We start from the raw sequence: 25,235 nt of genomic DNA, 5'->3' as shown, positions 1-25,235 counted from the left end.
AACAGGACAGGTGGGCTGAAACGGATCACGAAAGTCACTCTATGGCACACTAAGGAGTCCATTTTTCATTTTGTAAGTGATGGGGATCAACTGAAGGGATTCAAACAGGAGAATAATATAATCACATCTGTACTTTAGAAAGAGAACAGTGTGATGGATATTAACCTGGTACAAAACAAGTCCTGAGTATTACAGAAAATGGATCTGACTTTAATACCTTTATTGAGCACTTTATATGTACTGGGCACTGTTCTAAGTGCTATGAATATACTGACTCATTTAATCATTGCTGCGCCCTTTGAGGTAGGTACCATTATTAGCTCTTTTTTTTTTTTTTTTTTTGCGGTACGCGGGCCTCTCACTGTTGTGGCCTCTCTCGTTGCGGAGCACAGGCTCCGGATGCGCAGGCTCAGCGGCCATGGCTCACGGGCCCAGCCGCTCCGCGGCGTGTGGGATCTTCCCGAACCGGGGCATGAACCCGTGTCCCCTGCATCAGCAGGCGGACTCTCAACCACTGCGCCACCAGGGAAGCCCATTATTAGCTCTTTTGACAGATGAGGAAATAAAAGAGGCAGAGCCTATGGAGCCCACTCTGAAGTTAAGCAGTTAGACAGTTTGACCCCAGACCCTGTTACTTATCAGACAAAATAGCAAAGGAAACCCCACTAAAACCTGCTTCCTTAGACTATCATGAGGTTCATAATCTTTATCTCAGCTAGCACTCCCTGTGAAGTCATGTGACATGGTTAGTCCCATCTCCTTGAAACCCCCTCTCATTTGGATTCTGTAAAACCCTCTCCCTCCCCCTGCCTTCCTAACATCCCCCTCTTTTGGTCTCTTTCACTAGTTCCAGTTCCCTTAGTTTACTAACTAAAACAGTGATGAAAAATCATGCTTAACATCCCTTAAACTAAAAATTTAAGTTACTGCCAATTAAAGTATGCTATAAATTTTATTATCTAGAATTTTGGATAGGATAGCAGTTAAACCAGAATTAATTCATGGGGCCCTAAGAATGTTCTCATCACATTCCTAGCTTTCTGTCCAGAGAGGAAGAGTACTAGAGAGGCTGGGGCATAGCGATCTTGATTTCTCTCTCACCCACAGCTTAGGACGGCCGCTCTCTTTGCCTGGAACCATCCTTCACCCATGTTGGCTTAGTTAGCTCCTACTTATGCTTTATCTCAATTTAAAGTCCCTTTCTCTCGCTCTCGGGAGCCTCCCCTGAACCCCTTAAGCTCTGTAGGGGCCACAGACCTGTGTCACCACAGTCTACTACTGGGGTATTTGTCACACTTCGTAATTTGTCGTTGGCATGTGATTGCTTCTGCATTCCCGGAACCCGGGAAAGTGTCTGGCTCATGTTATACATCCAGTAAGTATTGGTTCATTAAACTAATGATCTCAAAACTTTAAATTTCGCTTTGTCGAGGAGTATATAATAGCATCCAGGTAGAAGGCAAGTCAAGAAGTGATAAGAACTCAACTCCTTCACATTCTAACACAGATTAACTGAACCTCAGAATCTCCTCAAGGATATATGGGGTGCTATAGGCATGCGTGCAGCTTTGGGGGTTTTAGAAAAGAAAACTATATGTTATTTATGAAAAAAGTGCTGCAAGCAACTCTTACTTCCTAGAGATACTCATGAAATATGAAAGGAAACACACATGTAAAAAAGCTAGATTAGCCGTTAGTAGCTTAGAGGTGATCCAGTTCAGCATGTGCCAACTTTTGAATGTGCTTTGATGCTGATTCTGGGTGGCTCTGCTATTGTTTCAATTTCCAGGTGGCAAAGGGCTATAAAATACAGCTTTTCCTGTTTTCCAGTTCTTTAAGATTTATAGCTATTTTCTATAAATTCCAGCTATCATATACATTTCTATATAAATTTATTTAAATTATATATATATATTTAAGATATTTACATAAATATATTTATAGGTAAATATTTATAAATATAATATATTTATATTGTACTTATACATACTTATATTCATAAACATAAATACATTTATATATTTATACATAAATAAATCTGCACTTACAGATAAATCATATATAATATGATTTTTCTTAAATGAACGTGTGTTATTTTTATAATGAGAAATAACTGATTTTCATTTTGGGGGAAAACATATATCAGATTGTTACTCTTGATACTCATCAAGATAATGGCTCATTGACTTTGTCACTGGGAGAAATGAAAGGAGCAGAGAAATGATCAGAAAGGCATCTACAGTCTTATCACACTCAGTCTCCTCAGCCCGGGTACGGTCTCCTCTTTCTCAAAAAAAACTGTCATCAAAAATTAATCTATTAGGGCTTCCCTGGTGGCGCAGTGGTTGAGAGTCCGCCTGCCGATGCAGGGGATACGGGTTCGTGCCCCGGTCTGGGAAGATCCCACATGCCGCGGAGCGGCTGGGCCCGTGAGCCATGGCCGCTGAGCCTGCGCGTCCGGAGCCTGTGCTCCGACTGCAACGGGACAGGCCACAACAGTGAGAGGCCCGCGTACCGCAAAAAAAAAAAAAAAAAAAAAAAAAATCTGTTAAATTAGAGCTGGATAGCATCTTCTAAGGGACTAAAGTTTAGCCGAGGTAGACAAGAATCTGATTTTAAGTTCAAGGTTGCTGCTCCTTCCTAGAGACCGTCAATCACCTCCCTGGCTATGCGCAGCTGCTGGATGGGACTGGATGCCTGCACTTCGGCTGGCTTGCCTGTGAGTCTGCCTGGGAACCCCCAGGGTGGTCTCCTCATTTCGGGCTCTTTGAGAAGGAGCCCACAGTGGAGTTGCTTGAGCTCTTTGTTTCCAGGACAGTGCATACAGGCATTTAAAAGTGAGGGGGCCTCTGGGTGGGGAGTAGCCCCGCAAACAGCCGGGAGCATCACGGGGAACCTGGAAGCTGGTCCCACTGATGCCAGGCTCCACTCTGCACTCAACCTCTGTTGCCAGGTTTCTTCCTCAGTCACGATAATTATTTCTCAGGGGTTCCCAACTGCCTCTCTCAGTCCTGGCTTCCTTCAAGCCCACCTCCCTAGGTTATTAGATACTACTCTGAATTTACCTCTAAATAGGGTTCAAGTTCGCTTCCCTCCCCATAGAACCCTAGGCATATACAGTTTGAGGAATGAATCTGGGCAGCTGTTAAGTGTCCCAGAATATTCTGTGATAGTTAAGATGGTCCCTGCACAGTCTATTAACAGTTTGGAGGCAGGTTTGCCAGAAGCCACAAAGAGCCTCTAAGATCCTCTGCATTCCAGCCAAGAAAAGTCCTAGCTCTGGCGCAAAGCATCTCTTACCTGAACAAAACATACTACATGGTTAAACAGAGACCTGTATTCATAGGTAGCAGGATAGAGAGATAGCCATATAGATACATACATACATTCAATGGATAAAGGGGAAGAAAATCAGTCCTAAACATGTCTGAATATATTTCAAAATAATTTTTGTATCAATAATTCTCTGCTTCGGTTAATAAGAAATCTTTCTGAATAGAAGAAATGAGTCATTTACATATTCTTCATCTTTTTGCTCTTTGAAAGTCCTCGGTTTAAAGAGTCAGAGTTACCACACAGAAAACAGGAAACTAGGTAAATAAGCCTTGCCCTCAGCCTTTACTGATTCATAAAATAAGAAGGTGACATAGGTCAACTTAAAATAATTGCAATGGCATTTTGCCTAAATGTTGAAAATATTTAAATGAATTTTGTGTGATTACATAAACTGTGGTCTGATCTTAGGTTTCTTTTTTAAATTAATCATGTAATATTCTCTCTCGGTGTTTTTTGTTTGTTTGTTTTTGCTGAAAGATGAATTTTATGAACCAGGGCACTTCAGAGTAAACACAGAAAGTGAGATAAAGGAGGTCCAGAAAAGGGAGGGAGAACAGTACATCCAGCCACTAAGCCCAGACATTTGAGCACAGACAGAAGGAGAAACAGCCAGATGTTCTCATCTTGAGCTGCTAAGGGACTTGTCCAATCCATTCAAGACTACCAAGTATAGTCAGCAGGGGTGGTTATGAGGCTGAGCTAGAGAATGTGTGCAATTTCAACTCTACTCACGGGAGAATACTACTGACATATTGTTTTACTCTTAGATACATTCAGCAATGATTATTTAATTGTAATGCTAATCTGTAGCCACACCTTTATTTTTTCAGTTCTATACTAAAGTGATAGTTGCAGAGAAATAAATTCTAAGTTTTAGATTATTTAACTGAACCTATTCAGCCTTTACAATGAGGCATGCTCTACTCATCACGTTTAGCATAGGGAAAGTTTGCTCAGTCATACATCTTAGCTAAACTTTTAAAAATGTACAATGATAGGAAATACCTGTCTGTAATATGCATTTAAACAGCCCCCTCTAATCCTCTTGTGAGATGATCAGATACACCCCGACTTGTTTAATCTGTTTGGGCTCAAGTTAAGACACTGCCATAATAATCCCTTGGATTTGTAGCGTAACTGCTCAAAGAGATTTCCTACAACAATGTGAAACACTGATTTGATTCATGCACAATCAGGTAGGGCATTGTTAAAAACTATTTACTGAAAGAAAACTGAAATACAGAGCAGTTAAACAGCCTGGTCAGTCTGAACGTTAGTGATGACCAGACAGCCTGACTCTACATGTCCTCGTGCTCTGATTAGATGTCTGTGGCATCCTCTCACTGCAGCTTAGCAGGGACCCTACATTCTGACAGGTGAAAATGCAAAGCTGTGGTCCTTATCCAATTACCTTGCCCTTCTTAGCTAAAACTAAGAGAAGCAAGTTGAAAACCTTTTGTTTCAATATACGTGTTTAAACAATTAGCGAAATACGAATCGCATACAATAAGATGTGATCGTCTCCTGCCTCCTATGGCGCTCCGTAGTCCCGTTCTTCAAGGGTAACCACTGCCAACAGGGTTGTGTGTATCTTTCCAGGCCTCTCTTCTATGCCCATATAAACATATAATATTTTACAAAAATGAGGTAATTCTATACATGGAGTTCTAGAACTTGCCTTTTCACTCTTAAGTTGGAAATGAGAAATGAACAGTCTGTTTTAGATAAGGAGTGATGATTCAGAGGAAAACATAATATGTTAAAAATGTTTTCAGATTCTAGATGTAAAGAGAGGGCTGGGGCTTCCCTGGTGGCGCAGTGGTTGGGAGTCCGCCTGCCGATGCAGGGGACACGGGTTCGTGTCCTGGTCCGGGAGGATCCCACATGCCACAGAGCGGCTGGGCCCGTTAGGAGCCAGAAATCAGTCATTATTCAAGGTAGCTTCAAATTTTCTTTCTGAGTTACCTTTGGCCTACTTTCTCCTAGGTTAGAGAAGAAAAATTACTAAACCTAGCTATGGTCCAAAAATAAATGTCAAACATCAAACAAGACAATACACGACCTTATATTATGGTTCTTTTGTTTTCCACAAGTAGCATCTTCTAGTCTATATATGTGTTGGAAATACTGTTTAGACAGGATACTCTATTTAAGGAAGCAGAAATCAATTCAGCGTTCAGAGACTTTCTCCTTCCAAGGTATTCAGTCAAGTGTCTAATTGTGACTCCTGTGTGGCCTTTCTAACTTGTACCCAATGCAACCCTTTAACTAAAACTTTAAAGGTATCTGGGTTTAAGAACACTTGAGAATATATCAATACAAAATTTTCAGTTTCAAGTTGTCTTAAGGTATGGTGAAAAAGAACCAACAGAATAATTTTTTTTCATTTTCAGGAAATAAAGACTACATTTCAATAGTGACTACTTCTAAGAACAGAGCAGTGAAAGTCCATTCATTTCTGATGATCTTATCATTGCTTGAAGGTGGAAAGGTCTAACAACTCAAACAGAAGGAAGATCTTAATCTCAAGTGATCATTATGGGCTATGTGTTCATGATACTTAAAAAAAAGACCAAATGACTTAGTTTTTTTTTTTTCATTGAATTGTCTTTGTTCAGGCATTGTTATAGAAAATTTAAGGTTAACAGAAAGAAACCTTATGTGAAACCTTCAGAAGAAACCTTTATGAAACCCTTACATGAAATGAAGTTACTAAGGAAAGAACTGGATTTTAGTGCTGACGTTCCCATATTTACAATTCATTCTTTCATTGCAGAGTGACAAACGAACTTTGCTCACCTTCTTGTAATAACTTTAAAAATGGAACTGGTGACTGTATTTACCAACCCTGCCATTTCTCAACATAATTATAGACTATATCCTGAATAGAAAAGTTGTTTATGACCTATGTTAAAATAACACAACTGAAAGAGTAATACTTTCTCCTCCCGTTCCACCCTCTATTGCTCCAACCATTTGGTAGCCAGCAGGGATTTTTATTGTTTCTTCACATATTACAATTGTGTAATCTTTCTTAAACAACCTTAGCTTAAATGATTCCATTTAAATCATGTTTGATGTGCGATATGATATTTTTAAATGGCTTATGGTAAAGCAGTGAGCTCTCTTACAGACAGATGTTACGATGTTCTTAGTAATTTTTATGAATAGAATTCTATATATACAAACATTCACGGGTAGGTCTTTTCTTCTGAGATTGCAGCTAATCTGACAAGTAGCTCAACAAGATAAGCTGCTGTGAAGAAAACTAGGCCTATGTGTGGTCAAAACCAATTTACTCCAGCCATTCATCAATTACTTAAATTTAAGAATCTTAAAATTAATTTATCCTGGAACTTTACACAGTTAACACATATAGTTTTTCATTTTCCAGGTGGAATAATCATAGAAATTGAAAAGACTACCAACCTTTATCTACATTTGTACTAAAAAGAAAAAGAGTTAATATACTTAATAGTGAATAATCCACATTTAAAATGCTTGGCTATGGTGTGATTTGCTTGGGAGAGATATGTTTATTTAGATAAAGGCTTTAGTTTGTTTTCTTTTTGATGCTCTAGGAATTCAGACAAAATAATCAATCCACACTCAGCTTGAGCTAAGCAGCTATAAAATGTCCTCAGCTGAAACTCTTTCTAATCTCTTCCTAGGATCTTTTGGTAAGCTTCCACCCTCACCTCAACTCTGGAACATTCCCTTTTGAGACCTACCACCCCTCCTCCCATAGCAAATGACACTTTTTAATGAATCTATCCCTTTGATCACCATACTGTCTCTTAAAGGAGCTAAAGCCAATAGGCCTTAAGTTATGAACAGGATGATGCAACTGGATTATAAAGCAAAGAACTGTGCATTGTTTGTGCATAGATCCATCCATGAAAGCCTGGCCACTCTTCAGGTGCCATGTCTACATGCATTTAGCCCATTAAAAGGAAGAGCTCTGTGGCTGCCTCCTAAGATAGCAATATATGCATGGTGGTATTTGCAAGAAGCTACTGGTAAAACTGCCATCTTCTTGTCTTCTCCTGCCCTGAGGAGGCACCTTCAGGAACCTCAAGGACCTCAGACTGCTGGAAACAGGTGGCATTACCCCTCATACACCTGCCCTTGCTTGGGGTGATGAGAACTGTAACCCTCTCTCTCCCTAGGCTACAGGTCCTCCATTTTCTGATTCTAGGTTTAGGGAGAATGAGGGATGCATTAAAGCTTGTTTTTCATTTGTAAATATATGAGTTCTCTGTTTAAAAGTTCATCAGTTAAAGTAAACCTGCTTTTAGTTCCACCTCAAACTAGGAAGGTAGATGTTAACAAAACTAACCAGCTGATTTTTATTCTATGAACATATTTATGTATCAAGTTTTCTACAACAGTTATATATTATATTTTTGTTCTTGTTTAAGGATTGTTTTATTGTTAATATTATTTATAGCTCTAGTATTATTTTAATAAGGTCAGACTAAAGGAAAGTATTTTTTCTCTTATGTTTAAATCCTTAAATCCTTAAAAAAAACCTTAAATATAATTTAAAGATACTTAAAAGATACCTTTTACTCAAAATAACTTAGTTTAAAATCTTTAGGTTGTATGAGTTATGTATATAATAGAGAAAAATTGGTCCAGAACCTGGAATTAAATCCAGAGAAACTAAGACACAAATTTATTCAAGTAGAATGTAACACACACTTTTACTGAAAACAAAAGTGAAATTGTTTAGGGTAAATAAATGGATTGTTCATTTTTTTATAGTACTTACTCAGGTGTGCCCTTCTTATTCACTTAACCATTACTTCAGGTAGTATTTATTTACCATATGTCCTCCCAAAATCCTAACCTAAACTCTGTTATTTGGGGTAACTTAAGAAATTAAGTAATTAGATAAAAGCAAATTAAAAATGGCATTTTACTTTTTGTCAAACAAGTTGATCAGAGTTTTTAAATTAGTGTGAGTAAAAATGTGGGGAAATGGATAAATTAACACAATTTTCTAAAATTTGACCATATTTATTTGACCATATATATTAATATTAAAAACAGTAGGTAGGCACTTTGATCCAACAACTCTCTTTTTGTTAAAGTCCAATTTTTCTGAAAAACAATTGCTCAAGTAAGTAGAATTTGAGGATGTTCATTACATTAAGTACATAAGAGCAAAACATAAACAAAATTTTTAAAAAAGAATAATTACTTTAAATAATTAAAAATGGCTTAGAATTATGGAGAATCTTTGTTTTTATATATTTCTCAAGATTAAAAAAATTAAAAATAATAAGGCAGAATTCGTTAGATATATAGGTCATAATTATAAATGGGTAAATTAAGAGCAAGTCTTTCTATACAATATCATACAGAACAACCACATGCCCATCTGCACAGTAATCCACAGGCTAGATATGCCTTAATTTGTTCAATTTTTCCTGCTTTGATGGATATCTTGATTATTTTCCATGTTCTAATTTAACTTATTTCATAGAAAAGGTGATACAAATGACTAATGAAAATTAAAATACTGACTTCAACAGTAATCAAACAGAACAAATTAAAACAAAATGTCATTTTTTTAAACATGTCAAATTGGTGAAGATTTTCAAAATGACAGTCATTAAATCCTGGTTTATTCAGTGGGGTAGTCACTTACTTATACTATATGTAAGCATATATATGCTCTCTAGAAAGCAATTAGGTCATGTGTATCAAGAATTTTGAAAGCATTTATTTTCTTCTACTCAATAATGGCATATCAAGGATTCTCTAATAAAAAATGATAAAAATATAGACATATCTATTCATCTATTTGCCACCATTTCTTTAAACAGTGAATAGCTTGAACTGGATGATTAAAAATGAAACATTTATTCAATGGACTATTAAGTACCAGGATCAACAGGAATTGTCACTGCTCAAAACTAATTTCCAGAATAAATTGGATGTAAAACTCTATATAAAAAATATATAAACATAATATAATAAAAACTGGCCTGAAAAGAATATACCAAATTTTCTAGTGGATGTACCTGGTGGGAGTAAAAAATGATTTTTATGTTCTTCTTTGTGTTTGAATTGTTTTTTTTAAGTTTCTACTTTTAAAGTAAGAATAAAAAAAGAAAGAAAATGCATGCCTTGCTACAAAATTCATCATGCTTCTGCCCTTCATCTACAAAATAAAGTCCAAATTGGCTAGGCTCTTGTTGAAGCCCTTTTAATTTGATCCTGACTTATCAACCCAATCTTATTTCTAATGAGTACCCAACTCTACTACTCAGCTTTATCTCAGATGGTCATGAGGCATGTCATGTTCCCTCTAGGTTCCATCCAGGCTCATCTGATCAAGCCTAGAGCTTCTCTTCTTTCCTAAGGTTTCTGATCAGGATTTCTGGATGTAACTATTTTAAGCCAACTTCAGCTGCACATGATGCTCAAAGCCATGTCTGGTAATCACACAAAATCACGTTAGACCCTGATTCCAATTAACTCAGCACAGTAATTCAGAAGGAAACCCCTTTTGAAAGCAAGATTTCCCTCAATATTTGTTAACATTGATCATAACAACAACTGTGATCATAACAAAAATAGCAGCTAACATTTATTGAGAATCTTCTATTTACAAGGAGGCTCTGTGCCAACTCCATTTATCTCATTTAATGCTCAGAAAAATCCTCCATTTCACAGATGAAAAAACTGAACCTCAATTAGGTTATGCATTTTTCCCAAGGAGACATAGCTAGTGTGGATCTGAGATTCAAATCTAGCTCTGTCTGAGATCAATATACTCTACACTACCAACTTGCTAATGGAAAATCACTAGAAATCATTTTGCATATGATATATTTTTAGTGATTAATTGCATACCCATGTAGCTAAGTTAAAATGATGTGTGGAGCTACAAAGTTTTCTTTTACATATAAAAACAGATACAAAAACAAATAGAATTTTCCATTGAATTTCATTATATTCTAATATATTTACCTGTATAGGACCAGCCAATCTCTTCAACAAGTTTTCTCTGTTGTCTGTAGTATCCATAAGCCCAATCTACAACCAAGAAAAACCAATTGATCAATGCATAGAAAAATATGTGTGCAAATTTAAAAAAATATAAGATGCCCAAAGCATCATTCATACCATAAATGGTCCTTGATTACTCTTTTCTATGTCACCTTCCCGATGTCTCCTCCCAATTCCAACTGCCACCATTATAGACTCCACTGTCCATGCTCTGGTAATTAGTGTGAGTTTTAGCAGGGCACAGTTAAAAACTGCTAAAGTTCAGACAGAGACAAAGAAAATATTCTGTGAAAAGCAGGAGCAACCTAGAGGGTTTCATCCCAAAGTGAGACTGGGATCAGAAAGGACAGCTTGTCCTATCTTCAGACTTCTCTTACCATTCCCTAAGTTGAATACTTGAAATCCTACAGATTAGAGATACTTTAAAGGTTACAACCCAAGTTTTATCTGTAAATGCTTCTAGGAGATCCAGAGGTTACCACGTTTTCAAAATTTACTTCCCTACAACGCAAAACAAAATTAACTGCCTTGAAGAAATGGAAATTTAAATGTGTGTGTGTATGTTGGCTGGGAGAAAGGTTGTGTTAGACGGTGTAGGTGAATTTGTGTCTTGGAGGAACAGAGATGGCTGATGAGGTAATACAGTGGGAAGCTCGGAGTACCATAAAAGTAGTGGATGCTTCATGACCTAGAGATAGAGACTCTACATCTTGAACATGGGACAAGGGGTACAGAAAAGAAAATGGATGGAAGTCGAAGTCTCACTCCACACAATTCAAAATTTTGTCTGGAGTCATTCCTGTACCCAAGAAACAGGGATGTTATGATTCATCCTCCTCCTTCCTGTGCCACTGTGCTATTGCTCCCTTTATCCCAGCCTGTGTTAACCCTAGTACTCCATTTCAGCTACATTGTGGGCAGAATAAATCTTCCTGAACTAGGTTTGGAACCTGATCAGTGTTGACAAAACTATTTCTGTAGAAAAGGCTACAGGAGTTCCCTGGTGGCCTCGTGGTTAGAATTCCTGGCTTTCACTGCTGTGGCCCGAGTTCAGTCCCTGCTTGGGAACTGAGATCCTGCAAGCTACATGACGTGGCCAAAAAAAAAAAAAAGAAAAAAGAAAGAGAAGAAAAGGCTACAAATAGCTCATTTACAAATGAATGTGTGGAACATTACTTATTCATAAACTGGGGTTCTGTCAATATAGCTTTCATTTGAATGTGAGGATTTATTTATACCATACCATACCATATACATATACACATATTATATAAATAGATAGATAGATCTTTCTCATCAGCTGCGAAGACAGACTCTACTTCCTCTTAGTCTCTCTACACAGGTGTTTTTTTCTTTATTGACAGCTCCCAATTTCAAGGAGGCAAATATCTCAAGGACATTTCAGAAATTATTTTTCTCTCCCATGTTATATACAATCTGATTAGAACACGGTAATACATGCTAAAATATTTTATAAAAACTTAAAAGCAGGCCAGCTTCCAGAAATACGCATTCTGAATCCACAGATTATTCAAAACCAAAACCTAGCTTGGAGAAAACAAAAAAAAATTGTTTTAAAAATTTCATTACCCATAAATATAGGTAAATATTCTACTGGCTGTGGAGCACATTTCAACAAATAATTTGTTCTTATAACAGCTTTACTGAAATGCGATTTACACATCTTACAATTCACCCATGAAATTTAATGGCATTTAGTATATTCACAGAGCTGTGCAATCATCACTACAAACAATTTTAGAACATCTTCATTATCCCAGAAAGAAACCCCATACCCTTTAGCTGCCACCCCCTACCCCATTTCTACCTTCACTAAGCTACTTTACCTCTATAGATTTGGATATTCTAGATATTTCTAAAAAACAGAATCACACAATACATGGCCTTTTGTGACTGGCTTCTTTAACTTTGCATAATTAACATTTCCAAGGTTTATCCATGTTGTAGGATATATCAGTACTTCATTCCTTTTTATTGTCTAATAGTACTCTATTGTACGGTGACCAAGATGGCCTTAAAATTCCCCTCAGCTTGCCTAAACTTTAGACAGGCTACTTCCTAGCTCTAGGCTCTTGACCTCCCTTTTCTTCCAGCATTCAGTTTAGAAAACTTATAAATTTTCTCTCTATTCCTTTAAGATGTAGATCTTTTTTATTAGCCACATGCCAATTTTACAACTAGGACTGTACTTCTCAAGAATATGGGAATTGTCTCTCTGAAATGTAACCATTGAAGGAAATAAGCACCCTTATCTCCCACTTTCTGTGGGAGGGTAGGAACCTAACTTCCAGCTAGGTGTCTTGCTCCAAGTTGCAAAAACTACCTCCTGTCATAATGATATGAGCTTATTTTTCCTTTGAATAGAGACAATTAGCAAATGCAGATGGCCTATGACTTCCTCTCATGTCCTGCATTACTTTTACACTGGGGCTTAACCTAGCTCGTAAAAAACCTTACCCTCTCTGCCTCATCAGAGTTGAGCTCAGACTGGATTCTGCCTTCTCTCCCCTACTGCAATAGCCTTGAAGAAAGTTTTCCTTGCCTGTTTAATTTTGTACGCTGTAATTTTTGTTTTGACGTTGGCTATGCCACATTTCTTTTATCCATTCATCAACTGAGGCTACTTGGGTTGTATCCTCTTTGGGGCTATCACGAATAATGCTGCTTTAAATATTCATGCATATATTTACTTTTCTACTTAAAAAATAATCATTAGGTTCATAATTTTTTTTTACATAGAGTTGTACCATAAAATGGTAGTCATTTAAGGTTAAATTCTGGGGACAAGTGTTTTTTCATGATCAAGGAATATATACAGTTATGGCCTCAAAGGTCATTTGATCCAGACTTTAACAGACTACAAAAAAATAATTTTAGAGATAAGGTAATTTTTCCCAAGGAAATGTAAGTGGTTTGTACAGGCAGAAAGTGACAAAAACGGAAACAATAATCCATGGCTTCTGCCTCGTACTCACTAAGTCTTCCACAATATCAAGGATTCCTAACAATCCTGAGCTATTGGTTACTCCCTTAAGCGCTCTGCCTGAGTAGGAACCTCTTCAAGAGAAACAAAATAAAACAAAACAATACACTGGGGTTGAACTTCACCGGCAGGAATTACTTAGACAAATAAATTATAGAGAATTGGGACTTCCCTGGGGTCTGTGGTTTAGATTTCGCCTCCCAATGCAGGGGGTGAGGGTTCGATCTCTGGTCGGGGAGCTAAGATCCCGCATGCCATGGGGCCAAAAAACCAGAACATAAGAAAAACGGAAGCAATAGTGTAACAAATTCAACATAGATTTTGTTGGTCCACATCAAAAAAAAAAAAATTATAGAGAATTGACTGTATACCTAATCTGACCTGGCCATCAGTTGGAATTTTCCTCTGAAACTTTGCACTGACCACAGGGAAAAGATTTTTTGTCATCTTTTATGTTTTGAATATAAATATTTTTAAAATGTAAAGACATTTTTGTCATATAAGTGCATTATGATGATTTCAGACGATCAAATACACAAAACCTACATTGAACAAGTATTATGTTGAAACAGATAAAACAACTAAGCTCTTGTTTTAATGGTTCAGGCTAAAGGATGACAGCAAAGTGTCAGCAGATTTAGCTCTCCTTGTAGGGCTTTATGGCTACACAATCAGCATTTGTCCTTGGTTTCTAATTACTTAGGTTAAGAAAGCTTTTTTCAATACAAGATTCCCAGGTGTTGGTAACTCTCTTCAGTTCCTTTTTGTATTGTTCCCTTAATTATTACTTCAAATAATCCGTTACACATTCATATGCTAATTACATAGTCCTTGGGCGTGAGAGAGTACCCCACTTTTAAAATTCTACTTAGAGATCTGATAGATGAGATGTGATAGCTCCAATGAACAAGAAAAAAAGAATCTAGGTTCACTTTTTTTGTTGCATTATATACTTTGAGAACCAGTAAATCCTATATAAAGTAGAATCTATCAAAGTGCTTACACATTTTAAAATCAATTAGAATAATGAAACATAGATTTTTTTTGTTTCTGTGGATTTTAGTTTCTTTAGTTTTTATATTTTGTTTCTCTCTGTTCAAAAGTATTTTCCAGGTCTGCTTCGGTGTGAGTGTTTTGTAGGGCTAAAACTAAGAAATAAATTTCAGGAATGAATTGTATACACATGATACACAATAAGAACATATACATCAGTGTACCTTTTTAAAAGGTAACTCTAAAATTTGTCCTGAAAAATTATTCTTCATGAAGTGGTTACCAAAGTTGAGAGAAATTTGGTTTATACTATTTTAGGTAACCTTAAATGTCTCTGTTTCAATCTATTCCATCCTGTACTTACCTTGAGCACCTACTTATTTGCAAACATGATGTATATGCCACATATTCCTTTATTTTTCTTTACACTCAAACGGAAACCAAAGTTTTGATAACCACCACATGGATGATGTAGATAAATTTAGCATTTTTTGCGCATGCTTTATAAACCAAAAAAAAAAATGTTGCTCATTTTCTACTAAAAATATCATTATAAATATTTTGAATTATACAAATGCCTCTGATTTTGCCCTAAATGCCTAAAGAAAGTCTCTGCTTTATGTTGATCAACAATTCATCACCTGTATTCTACCACATAATCTAGCAACAGTGCTCTGACAAAATACACACACACACACACACACACACACACACACACACACACACATTTTAATGCTATTAAGAGGCCAAATATATGACAGAGAAGAAATAGAGTGGTCCTCAGAAAAAGTAACTTCAGGTAGAAAATAGCCACAGTTATAAATTTGAAGACTGGGATCCTAAAACTAGATTTCTCAAAGTAGACTTTTCCAAGATAAATGATATTTGCATATTTCACATCCTTTAAAAATATCACTAAGGAACTTCAGAGGAGGGGAAAAGGAAGTCAGTTGATGGAAGAAATCTGGAAAGGCAGAGAAGAAGGAACAGAATTATAGATGAATCTTTAAAGCCTTTGAGTATAGACTTTGATTGAGGGAAGACTTGGGGAGAGGGTCTAAAATGTCTCAGGTAGAAGAAGGGCATTGGGCAAATCATGGAACCAAAGAATTGGGAAGCCAGCTTGGCTCTCCTATAGGGTCTGTGTAGGTCACTAGGGATTTACTAGGGACTTGGTTATGGCTCTCCATGATACAAGGGTCACATCAATCTTCACTTTTTGTTTTCATCCTATTCTCTCCTCTTATCTAGATTTCTTTTAAAAGCATGAAAGAGATAATCTGCTGAGCTGACTGAAAAAGTGTTGAATACATTTTGTATACTGAGTATATTTTAAAGAAAAATAGTAAATAAATAAACCCACAAACAAACAAATATTTCTAATTGAAGTGAAAGAGGTGGCAGGGGGTGGGAGAAGAAAGGTTAAGTGGCTGGTGACCACTTAGAGAAGAACGTGGAAAACCCTGGAAACAGACTAGTATTATCAGAGTGATTATAACCATCCCCTAAATCATTTGACAGTCAGACACGCATAAGGCTGAAGTGGCAGTGATAAAAAAGGTTGATGGTTACTGCAGTCATAACTATCAATTACTGAAAACAAAATAATAGCAGTCCCCTCTCAGAGAAGAAAAAAATAAAATCAGAAATGAGTTCCTTTAAGGAGAGAATCAGCTTTTGATTAATGAACACCTGTGAACACATCATCTGGCTACAAAAGTCCTTTATTTCTTCAGATACTCTATTGTAAATATCTTTGTTTGATAAGAAAGCTGAGTTTATGACCCAAGTGATCTAAACCAAAACCTTGATTAGCCAACTGAGGCAAACTTTCCAAGGAAAATGAAATCTGCCCATGAGTATAGTATAGAGTCTATAATATCATAATATCATACATGGCAGGTTTTATCTGTGCATTTTCCTGTCATTCAGTGTTTGCTGTCAAATTGTGTTAGCACATACCTCATCTTTACCTATCTGGAATATAAACTTGTATCCAGTATATACGCAAAGACATTTGTGAAACATAATTTAGTTAATTATGGTAATTCAGATAATAGGCTTGTTTAGGATATATTTATAGTTCAAACACTGTACTTACTGTTAATCACTTCAGCTGTAACTTTAAAAAACACACATATATTATTTTCCCCAAAACCATTTGTCTTCCAATTTCAACTGCTTTCCAGGGTTATAAAAAAAGAATACCATTAGTTTTCTCCTCTCTGCAGAGGTTTAAAAATGTAAGTACTTTTTACGGTTTCAAAACTTAAATTGCAACTTATCACCAAATACGAGGGCACATGAATTCACACTGTTAAAGATAGGAATTCTGGAAAAATGAGTTATTAGAGTACAGGTTACCTCTTTATTTAATGATAAGGTTAAAGAGATGAAAAAGTAGATCCTTGAGGCACTATACTAAAAAAAAGTCGAATGGTAAAACTGTAAAAGGAGATGGAAAGATTGAACATAAGGGATAAGGGATAAGGTAAAGAAGAGGGGGCCATTTCTTCCATATGCTTGTTTTGGTTGTCAGACATCCAATGAAATACATATTTCTCATAGGACTTAGGGAAGAGTTTGGAGGTGAGCAATTAGGTCTTATTGTTCCTTAGACACTGAGGACTGTGTATGCTTTCCCAGAGAGAGTTTGTACCTTGGCAATATGTCTACCAAACCTATTCAATGAAAGCTCAGAATATTCACAGGCTTGTCTTGGAAAGTCACCAGAGTATTTTCTTACACTTAGATAAACGCGTTTAATCTAATGTGATTTATCTACGTTTATAAAGTTGAGGTATTTACTGTTGAAAACACGTTCATAATTTTATCTTTATCACATAAGTAATAATACCTGTTTCAGATAAATTAAAAAAATAAAGATAAGCAAAATAATTTAAAAAATCACCTATAATCCCATCTCCTACAGAAACTAGTATTTACAATTTCATGCATGTATATATATTTTTCTAGGCGTTATACTATGCAATATAATAATTTTATACTTTACATTAATTGAATTACACTATTTCATTATTTGGTGACTTGCTTTTTCTACATAATAATAAATCACTTCCCAAGTAATAAATATGGTTTTATAGCACCATAATAGTTCACCTGAAGCATTCTTCTACTTTTTGGATATTAAAATAAAAAGTTGATTTAGCTTTGGAAAATTTATTCCTTGGGCTTAAATGATGAAATTAAGCTACTTTGAACTTCCTGTATAAAATAAAGTCTGTAGGAAGTTAACTGCCACTTTTTATCCCCTGTCAATCTTCTTCTACAACACCAAGAAAACACTAAAATGGAAGAAACTTATTGTTATTGTACAGTGCTACAAACATTAGCACATAACATTAGCACAACATAGCTACCTTGTTTCCATAACTAACAGTGAATTTATTCTGCCTTAAGAGAAAAGCTCAATTGTTGATGGAACAGTGATAATGGGAGCAGAGATAGAAATAACATGTGTAAAAATAACTATTAGAAGAAGCTAAAAATAATATTAAAAGCGGGAGAAGAACCAAATCTGTATAAGAAAAGCATATGAAACTGGGAAGAAAGCATGGACTTCATCAAATTACAAAATATAATATGTTATTATATTTGTGTTATGTATTATTATATTATTATGCCATTATATACTTTTATATTATTATCTGTACAATAATAATGTGTTATTATTCAACAATCTAAATAATGGTTCTGTTGTGAAGTCTTATGCCCGTGCACTCTTACTGAAATCAGGTGTAGAGCAAGAACGCCTGCCATGTTGCTTTAGGATTAGGATTGGTTGCGAAATTCTGGACAATTGACATCTTAAAATAGCCAAGTAGAAAAAAAAAAAATAGCCAAGTGGAGAATACAATGGGATTCCATTCACATCTACCATGAAAAGCATAAAACACCAAAAATTGCATAAATAAAGAGATGAACTATTATTAATATAAAAAAATGTGAATAAATTAAGAGACCTACTACATCGTTAAATGGGAACATTGAATTTGGGTAAATCATCAGCTGTTTCCATATTAATAAACAGTTCGGGTCTCAATGGGGTATTTTTAACTGACAGATTATTCTAAAGTTCATTTAGAAATATAAAGGGAAAATAATAATTGATAAGAAAAAGGGAGAAATAATGGGGGCTTGGTTAACCAGTTACTAAAAGATAAATTGACAGGCTGATCAACAGAACAAAGCATGTGGCACTAAAATTGGACTCAGTATAGATACAAGTTTAATTCATGATAAAGAAACATCAGATAAGAAGAGTATGAAAGTTCAACCCATATTGGGAACACTGGCTGTTTGGAAAAAGAAGTTAAATCACACTTCACACATAGACCAGACCAAAATACATTTCAAGTGGATTAAAGAATGATTTAAAAAGGTTATACAAAAACTATTTTAAAAAATGTAAATGAATATTTAATTTATTATAAGATGGGGAAGGCCTTTCTATGCAGGAAAAAATAAATCATAAAGAAATAGTCACAGCTTTGATTATATAACATTCAAAGCTTGTAGAAAAATGCTTAACGAAATGCAAATTACAAATATTAAACTATTGGTAACTGCTAAAACACATTGAACAAATATAATGATATATTTCAAACATATATAATTCTTACAAATCAATAAAGGCAAATCTATGAACAGAGAAGTTTTGCTTTTTTTTTTTTTTTTTTTTTTTTTTGCGGTATGTGGGCCTCTCACTGTTGTGGCCTCTCCCATTGCAGAGCACAGGCTCCGGACGCGCAGGCTCAGCAGCCATGGCTCACGGGCCCAGCCGCTCCGCGGCATGTGGGATCCTCTCGGACCGGGTCACGAACCCGTGTCCCCTGCATCGGCAGGCAGACTCTCAACCACTGAGCCACCAGGGAAGCCCCAGAGAAGTTTTTAAAATGCAAAAATAATAACGCTATAAAGAACTATTAGACTTCAGTAGGTATAAAAGAAACAGAAATTAAAATAACACTGAGATATCATTTTTCCAGCTATCAAATTGTCAAAGGTATATAATTTTAATTTTTTAAATATTCAATGATGCCCAAAATATCTTAAGATGTTCTTTTACGTACAGGTAGAAGTATGAACTAGTATAAACTTTATGGAAAGTAAGCTGGCAAGAGTTAACAAGATTCTTAAAATACTTCATATTCTTTGAGACGGTAATTCCATTCCAAGGAATATATTTTAAAAGATTAACAGAGATGAGAACAAAGTGCCAGGTACCAAGATGTTTACAGCACTGAAACTAACAGTGAACAATTGGAAAATATGTTCATGTTCAAAAAGTGGGGGAAATTTAAATGTTCATCATGTGAAATGGTGTGAATCCATTAAAATTAAGTTTCAAAAGTTTTATTGATGTGAAGAAATGTACCTAGTATAAAACATCAAGTTATGATGCAATTTTGAGAATATCACATAATATTCAGAAATGTAAATTTCCTCATGCTGTGCCACTGGGAGTGATTTTTACTTTTTTCTATGTTCTTATGCTTTCCATGTATTTTGAGTTTGTATGAGTGAATATTTTAAAAATTTAAAGTGTATATGCACTTCTGAAACAATATCTCTGATTCTACAGCCAAATAGGTTAGAGACAAATATATAACTATGTTTTGCTCGAAACCCCCAAAAATGCTTGAAACCCATTTTTCCCTGCTTATTTTGGATTTTACAATAAAATCTTCTCCTTACTCACAAGAGCCTGCATGCATTAGCTAGTGTTAACCGCATGTTTAAGTTTAGGAAATCATAGCCAAGTCTACACATGGCAAGCAATCTGAGCACTTCAGCTACCAAGAAAACTAAAAACAAGAGCCATAGCAAAATAGCAATGCAGTAACTCGCAGATCATCTTATTGGCCATAATGATCACATTGACTGGATCCTTTATTTTTGAGTAGACCTTGAAACAGCCTTATTTTAATTTGTGTCTTACTTCTAATAATACCTTTCACTTACATAAAATTATGCCCAAACATAGGAATCTATCCATTAAGTGGGAAAATCTGGCAACTTGGAGATGGCAACCTCTTCAGAAATAGGTGTGGATCATATGTTAAAACTGCTGCTGGTGTGTTGACTGATTCACCACGTAGTTATGTCTGGGCAAGGCAGAAAGATTTTCTTGACTTCTTTCCAGAATATTGACTAAAAATTCATTTTTGTCATGTTTTTCATTTTTTACTTTTTTCTAGAAAAATGGAAAGCTTTTATTCATAAGAAGCATATTCATTATAATAAAAGACTAATATTTTCAATGGATTTTTAATGATTTAAAATATTTTTGATATTTAAAATATTTTTGATATTATAATGATTTAAAATATTTTTGTCAATATATTTTATAGACTTAGTAAGCCACATTAAATCTGCTTTGGCTTGGGCAACATTTCAAAAAGAAACCACAGTGAGCACACTGTAGACCTACCTAATTTAAACTATAAACATATATCAATATTTTGTGCCTCTTTTCACTAATTCTTAGGGTTAGAAATATAGACTTTCCCTTTGAGTCCTGACCTTGGATGAGTCACATGTCTTTGCTTGTATTTCTACAACTGTAAAATAGAAAAAGGTATCTCCTGTTTATTAACAAGATGCTACAACAAAAGATATGGCATATATTAAACCATTTTGAGTTCTTTGTAAAAAATGTGTTTTTCAACTCACATGATTTCCTGAATTTATTTTTCAAGTATTTAGTTTTTCCTTTCAATAGTGAAGCAAAAAGAAAAAAAAAAGTGACATATCATGGGCACAGCATGATAGCATGTGCTTGTTCAGTCACAAAATTATTCATTTGTTTACTGTTGCTGTTTGATTTGTACCCTAAAGTATTCTTTAGTCTTAAAGATAAGTATGGACACAGTGCAGATAGAAAATACAAAACCCTGTATTCAAATGTTGAACTGAGTCCCACAAGAGCAATGTGAACACTGAAAAACATAATATTTAATTTTAATTAAACTTAAAGGGGCTATCCTTATCTAATTTCCTAGCTATATTCCAAAATGAATACATTTTAAAAAGCAGGATTTTTACAACATTCATGCTTTCTTTGTTTCAGACAGACTTAAGGGGGATTAAGATCATTATTTATTTAAAAGTTCCCATTGTTTACATTTTAAAGAAGTTCCTCATTTTAGAGCCACCTTCCCCACTAGCAATTTTAAAGAATTAAATGCTTTGATGACATCCTTAATTAGTTGGCTTTCCATTGTTAACAAGCACCTACCAATATTAGTCACTGATTTCGCTCTTAATTGTATAAAAATGATTACATCTATTGCTTTATTGGTATAGATGTTTCATTGCCACCAGACTACCAAGAGATAATTATTATTCATCATCTTATCTTGCTCTGTTACAAAATGTATTTGAAGTAAGTGGAAACTGCTCAAACCCTATTGGCTCAATTGATTGGTACAGTACAGGGATGCTCCATCTGGCTAGCAGAATCGTTTTATTTGATTTCCTCTGCTTGATACTTTTATTCCCCCCACAATGCCTTTACTCTTCTCAAAGCACCCCAGTTGTACTCTCTTATCTTTCTACTGTAGATGTATACATTCTCCATGGAACTTGGTGCCTCCATAATACTCATTCTGTGAACCAACATCAGTTCAATCATCAATCACAACATACTTATCTTTAAGTCTTGCATGGGTGTCTGATCCTGACCAAAGACAGCACTGGGTCTTACTGGCCCACTGGTGCAAAAGTTTTTCCTAACTTCTGCCTGAAACTTGAAAGCTCTCTGCAGTGGCAGATGCTCAAAGATGCTCATTAGGTTGCCTCGATTATCCAGGTTTATTGCACTCAGAGGAACAGTACCTAAAAAGCATTCTTGTTCAGTACATAATTAATAGCCTTAGAGAACAGTGCTCATTGGTTACTTTTTACACACAATCACAAATGGTTGGCCAGGGGCTGGATATATTTATTTTGGAATAGTTCACTCAATTGGAACAAATATGTTTTCTCTCCAGGTGTATCGTTCTGTTTGTGAGGATGTCAAGAGACTGAACAAGTTAATGCAGTGTTTTCAACCTGGCTTGCAGCCAGGATTCTGCTGGCATTTTGCCCTCGAGTTACTGGGCCACTGAGACACCTTAAGATAATTAACATATTCCTGCAGTGTCTAATATGACAGTGGTGATGGTTAAATGAAAAAGAGCACCTTACAGCAGACCAAGGGTAGCATCTTTGAAACTCAAGGGAAAAGAAAACGTGTTTTTTTATGAAAGGATTTAGGCCTTGCGATTTATATATGATATATCATGAAGACATGAGATATTGAGATAGAACTTATGTTTTCCTTAATATCTTTTTAAACGTCTAAGTGACTTCACACTTTTCTGAAGTTTATGCTTTTCCCATTGATTTCATTAATGGCCAACATTTTTGGTGGAAAATGTTTAACTGATAATCTATCATATGTCTAGCCAAAACCATGTTGATTTAACCTTGGAAATAAAATCTCATGATACCCATTTGGTGCTCAAATAAATGTTATTTTATTGATGTTTTGAGTTTTACAATAAAAGAACAAAGGAGTGACTGAACAGATCTATGATTAAAAGAATTGCTAAAATCAGCCCTCCAAGTATACTCTTAAATATAAAAATAGTGAACTTTAGATTAAAAATAATGCTCTTCTCTTTTCCCATATTTATTCTTTAAATGGTCATACTGACTGAACAGAGATTGTAGGACGAAAAGGCAAGGGCTAAATGCTTAGAGATGTTATGTCTTCATATTTAGCACTAAGATTTCACTAAAAGAGTTCATATTCATGTTGATATGGTTTACAGCTACTTGCCTCCTACAGTGGCTCAACTTCTCCAGTCAAGGGTGCTGCTCACAAAAAAAGGAAAGCTAATTTTGATTTGTGATACTTTGAAAGGCTGTGTATCATAATGGGAAGAGACTGGAACTAGGGACGGAGATGACTCAGACAGAAGAGCTAGGAATGTAAATCCTGGCTTTTAAACTTCCAGTTGTAGACCTCTAGGAGACTCCTTTGCCCCCTCAGAGCCTCAGTTCCTCTATCTGAAAAATAAGTCCCTCCTATACTGGTGAGGGGGTTTGGGGTCCAATGAATTAATTCATTTGAATGTGTTTATAAACACAAGCAATTATGCTTTCATCTGGAAAGAAAACTGAAGCTGATTTACACATTCTTTTATAGAATGAACAGTGGTTATTTAATGCATTGTGTAGGACAGGAACTTTCTCTATCCATTCTGTCATGTTCCATGTAAGACATTACCCAATTAATATTGCTTAAAGTGCCTGTTGGATTGCTTACTAGCTCTCTGGGTGAGTCAATGTTTCTAAGTTTCAATTCCCATATCTACAGAGTGGGTATAACAATCACTATCAACACATGCTTAGGACGAATCACACATGGCTATCAGTCTATAAATATGTATATCACATTTAGAGTTCATCCTGCTATTTTTTTTTCCAGCTTCAGCAATTTCACTGATTCTTTATCTTCTCTGCAAAACAACAAACTTAATTTGCCAACAAATGGGGAGTGGAAAGTCATTTTACATGAAGATTATTTTCAGAAATACGTCCATTGAATTTCAATACAAGAAGTACACATTTTCTACCTATATTTTATAGTCAGTTTTACTCAATAACATACTTAATCTAATTGAAAAGATCCAGAGGAGAACTAGGCTGTTAATAATATACAAATTTTAATTTAATTTAACTGAAATCGATTCATTTAAAAAGCTGAATAGCTACAGGAATAGCTTCAAAGCCAATGAGCACATAGAATTCCCTTATATTACATTAGCAATACCCAAAGTTCAGATTTTGGCATCTTCAACATACATGCAACTATCATGAATCCAGATGAAAGTAAGTCACAAAAACTATGCCACAGTAATGGACCTAATATAGACAACTGTGTCTAATGTAAAGAAGAAAATCTGAGGTAAGAAATTCAAATACCATCAAGAAGTTTCAGTAGATAGTTGAGGAAGTTGACCTAACCACCATTAAAAATCAGAAGGACAACCTCAAAAATAGTAATGAACTATTAATGATGTGAAAAATGGCTCTCATTCAATAGTGTTGCAAAAAATTATTTCAGATAAGAATACTGATATAACATTTAAAAAGCTAAATTATATGAAAAATATTTTCAATAAGGTAGAAAAACCCATTTATAGTTTTTAGATTTCATCCAAATACTGGAGAGATTTTTAAAATAAATAATTTGTGCTTCAAAGGATGTATTTTAGTTACTTAAAAAATTCAGTTGTGCGGAATGCCCTTGCATCACAATGGTGCCAAATGGAATGTTCCTGTAGAATTCATTTAACAGTCATGGCTTCACATTAAACTCCATGCACTAGGGATGCACAATGTAAAACAGGGCCTCTTCAAGGAGGTCACAAACTAGAAGCATAATGCCTCAAGTGCTTTAACATGTCATTCAAGGTCACTGGCAAGCTAAAAAAATACTAACTACTGAAATACACATTATTTTAAACTATCTTTTTTTTAAACCCCCAAAAAAATATCTTACAGAAACTGAGAACCCTTTTAATTTTAACTGATATCTATGTACCTCCAACTAACTGAGATGTTTTGCTTCATGTAATCTTTAAATGAAAGGAATGTTTCCTGTGAGCTTAGAATTCCCAGAATCCTCTCTGGTGCTAGAGTGAGCAGCATTGCTAGGCTTTTCCCAAGAAGATCCCAGCTAGAACCTTAAAGCTCTGCACTCACTTTCTACCTGAACACCCCTAGGCAGTACAGTAGCTGGGGGATGCACTGTTCCCCCCTGAGCAGGGAGAGCCTGCTGATCTGGGGTGGTGTTCCATGCCCG

At 35.4% G+C, this 25,235-nt stretch overlaps 1 protein-coding gene across 6 annotated transcripts in view; it reads right to left on the bottom strand.

Moving 5' to 3' along the window:
* Positions 1 to 25,235, bottom strand: part of PTPRZ1 (protein tyrosine phosphatase receptor type Z1) — a gene marked incomplete at both ends in the record, with an annotated part of 162,261 nt that overhangs the window by 99,958 nt on the left and 37,068 nt on the right. For all 6 annotated transcript variants that reach the window (XM_082846332.1, XM_082846333.1, XM_082846334.1 and 3 more), the window contains one exon: positions 10,321 to 10,386. In XM_082846332.1, coding sequence (XP_082702458.1) covers positions 10,321 to 10,386 — 66 coding nt within the window. The remainder of the gene's footprint in view (positions 1 to 10,320; positions 10,387 to 25,235) is intronic.

The sequence above is a fragment of the Leucopleurus acutus genome, assembly GCF_964270905.1.
Source record: "Leucopleurus acutus genome assembly, chromosome: 9".
NCBI lineage: Eukaryota > Metazoa > Chordata > Mammalia > Artiodactyla > Delphinidae > Leucopleurus > Leucopleurus acutus.
The sequence above is the reverse complement of the archived record's forward strand: the minus strand, read 5'-3'. Positions and strand labels throughout refer to the sequence as shown.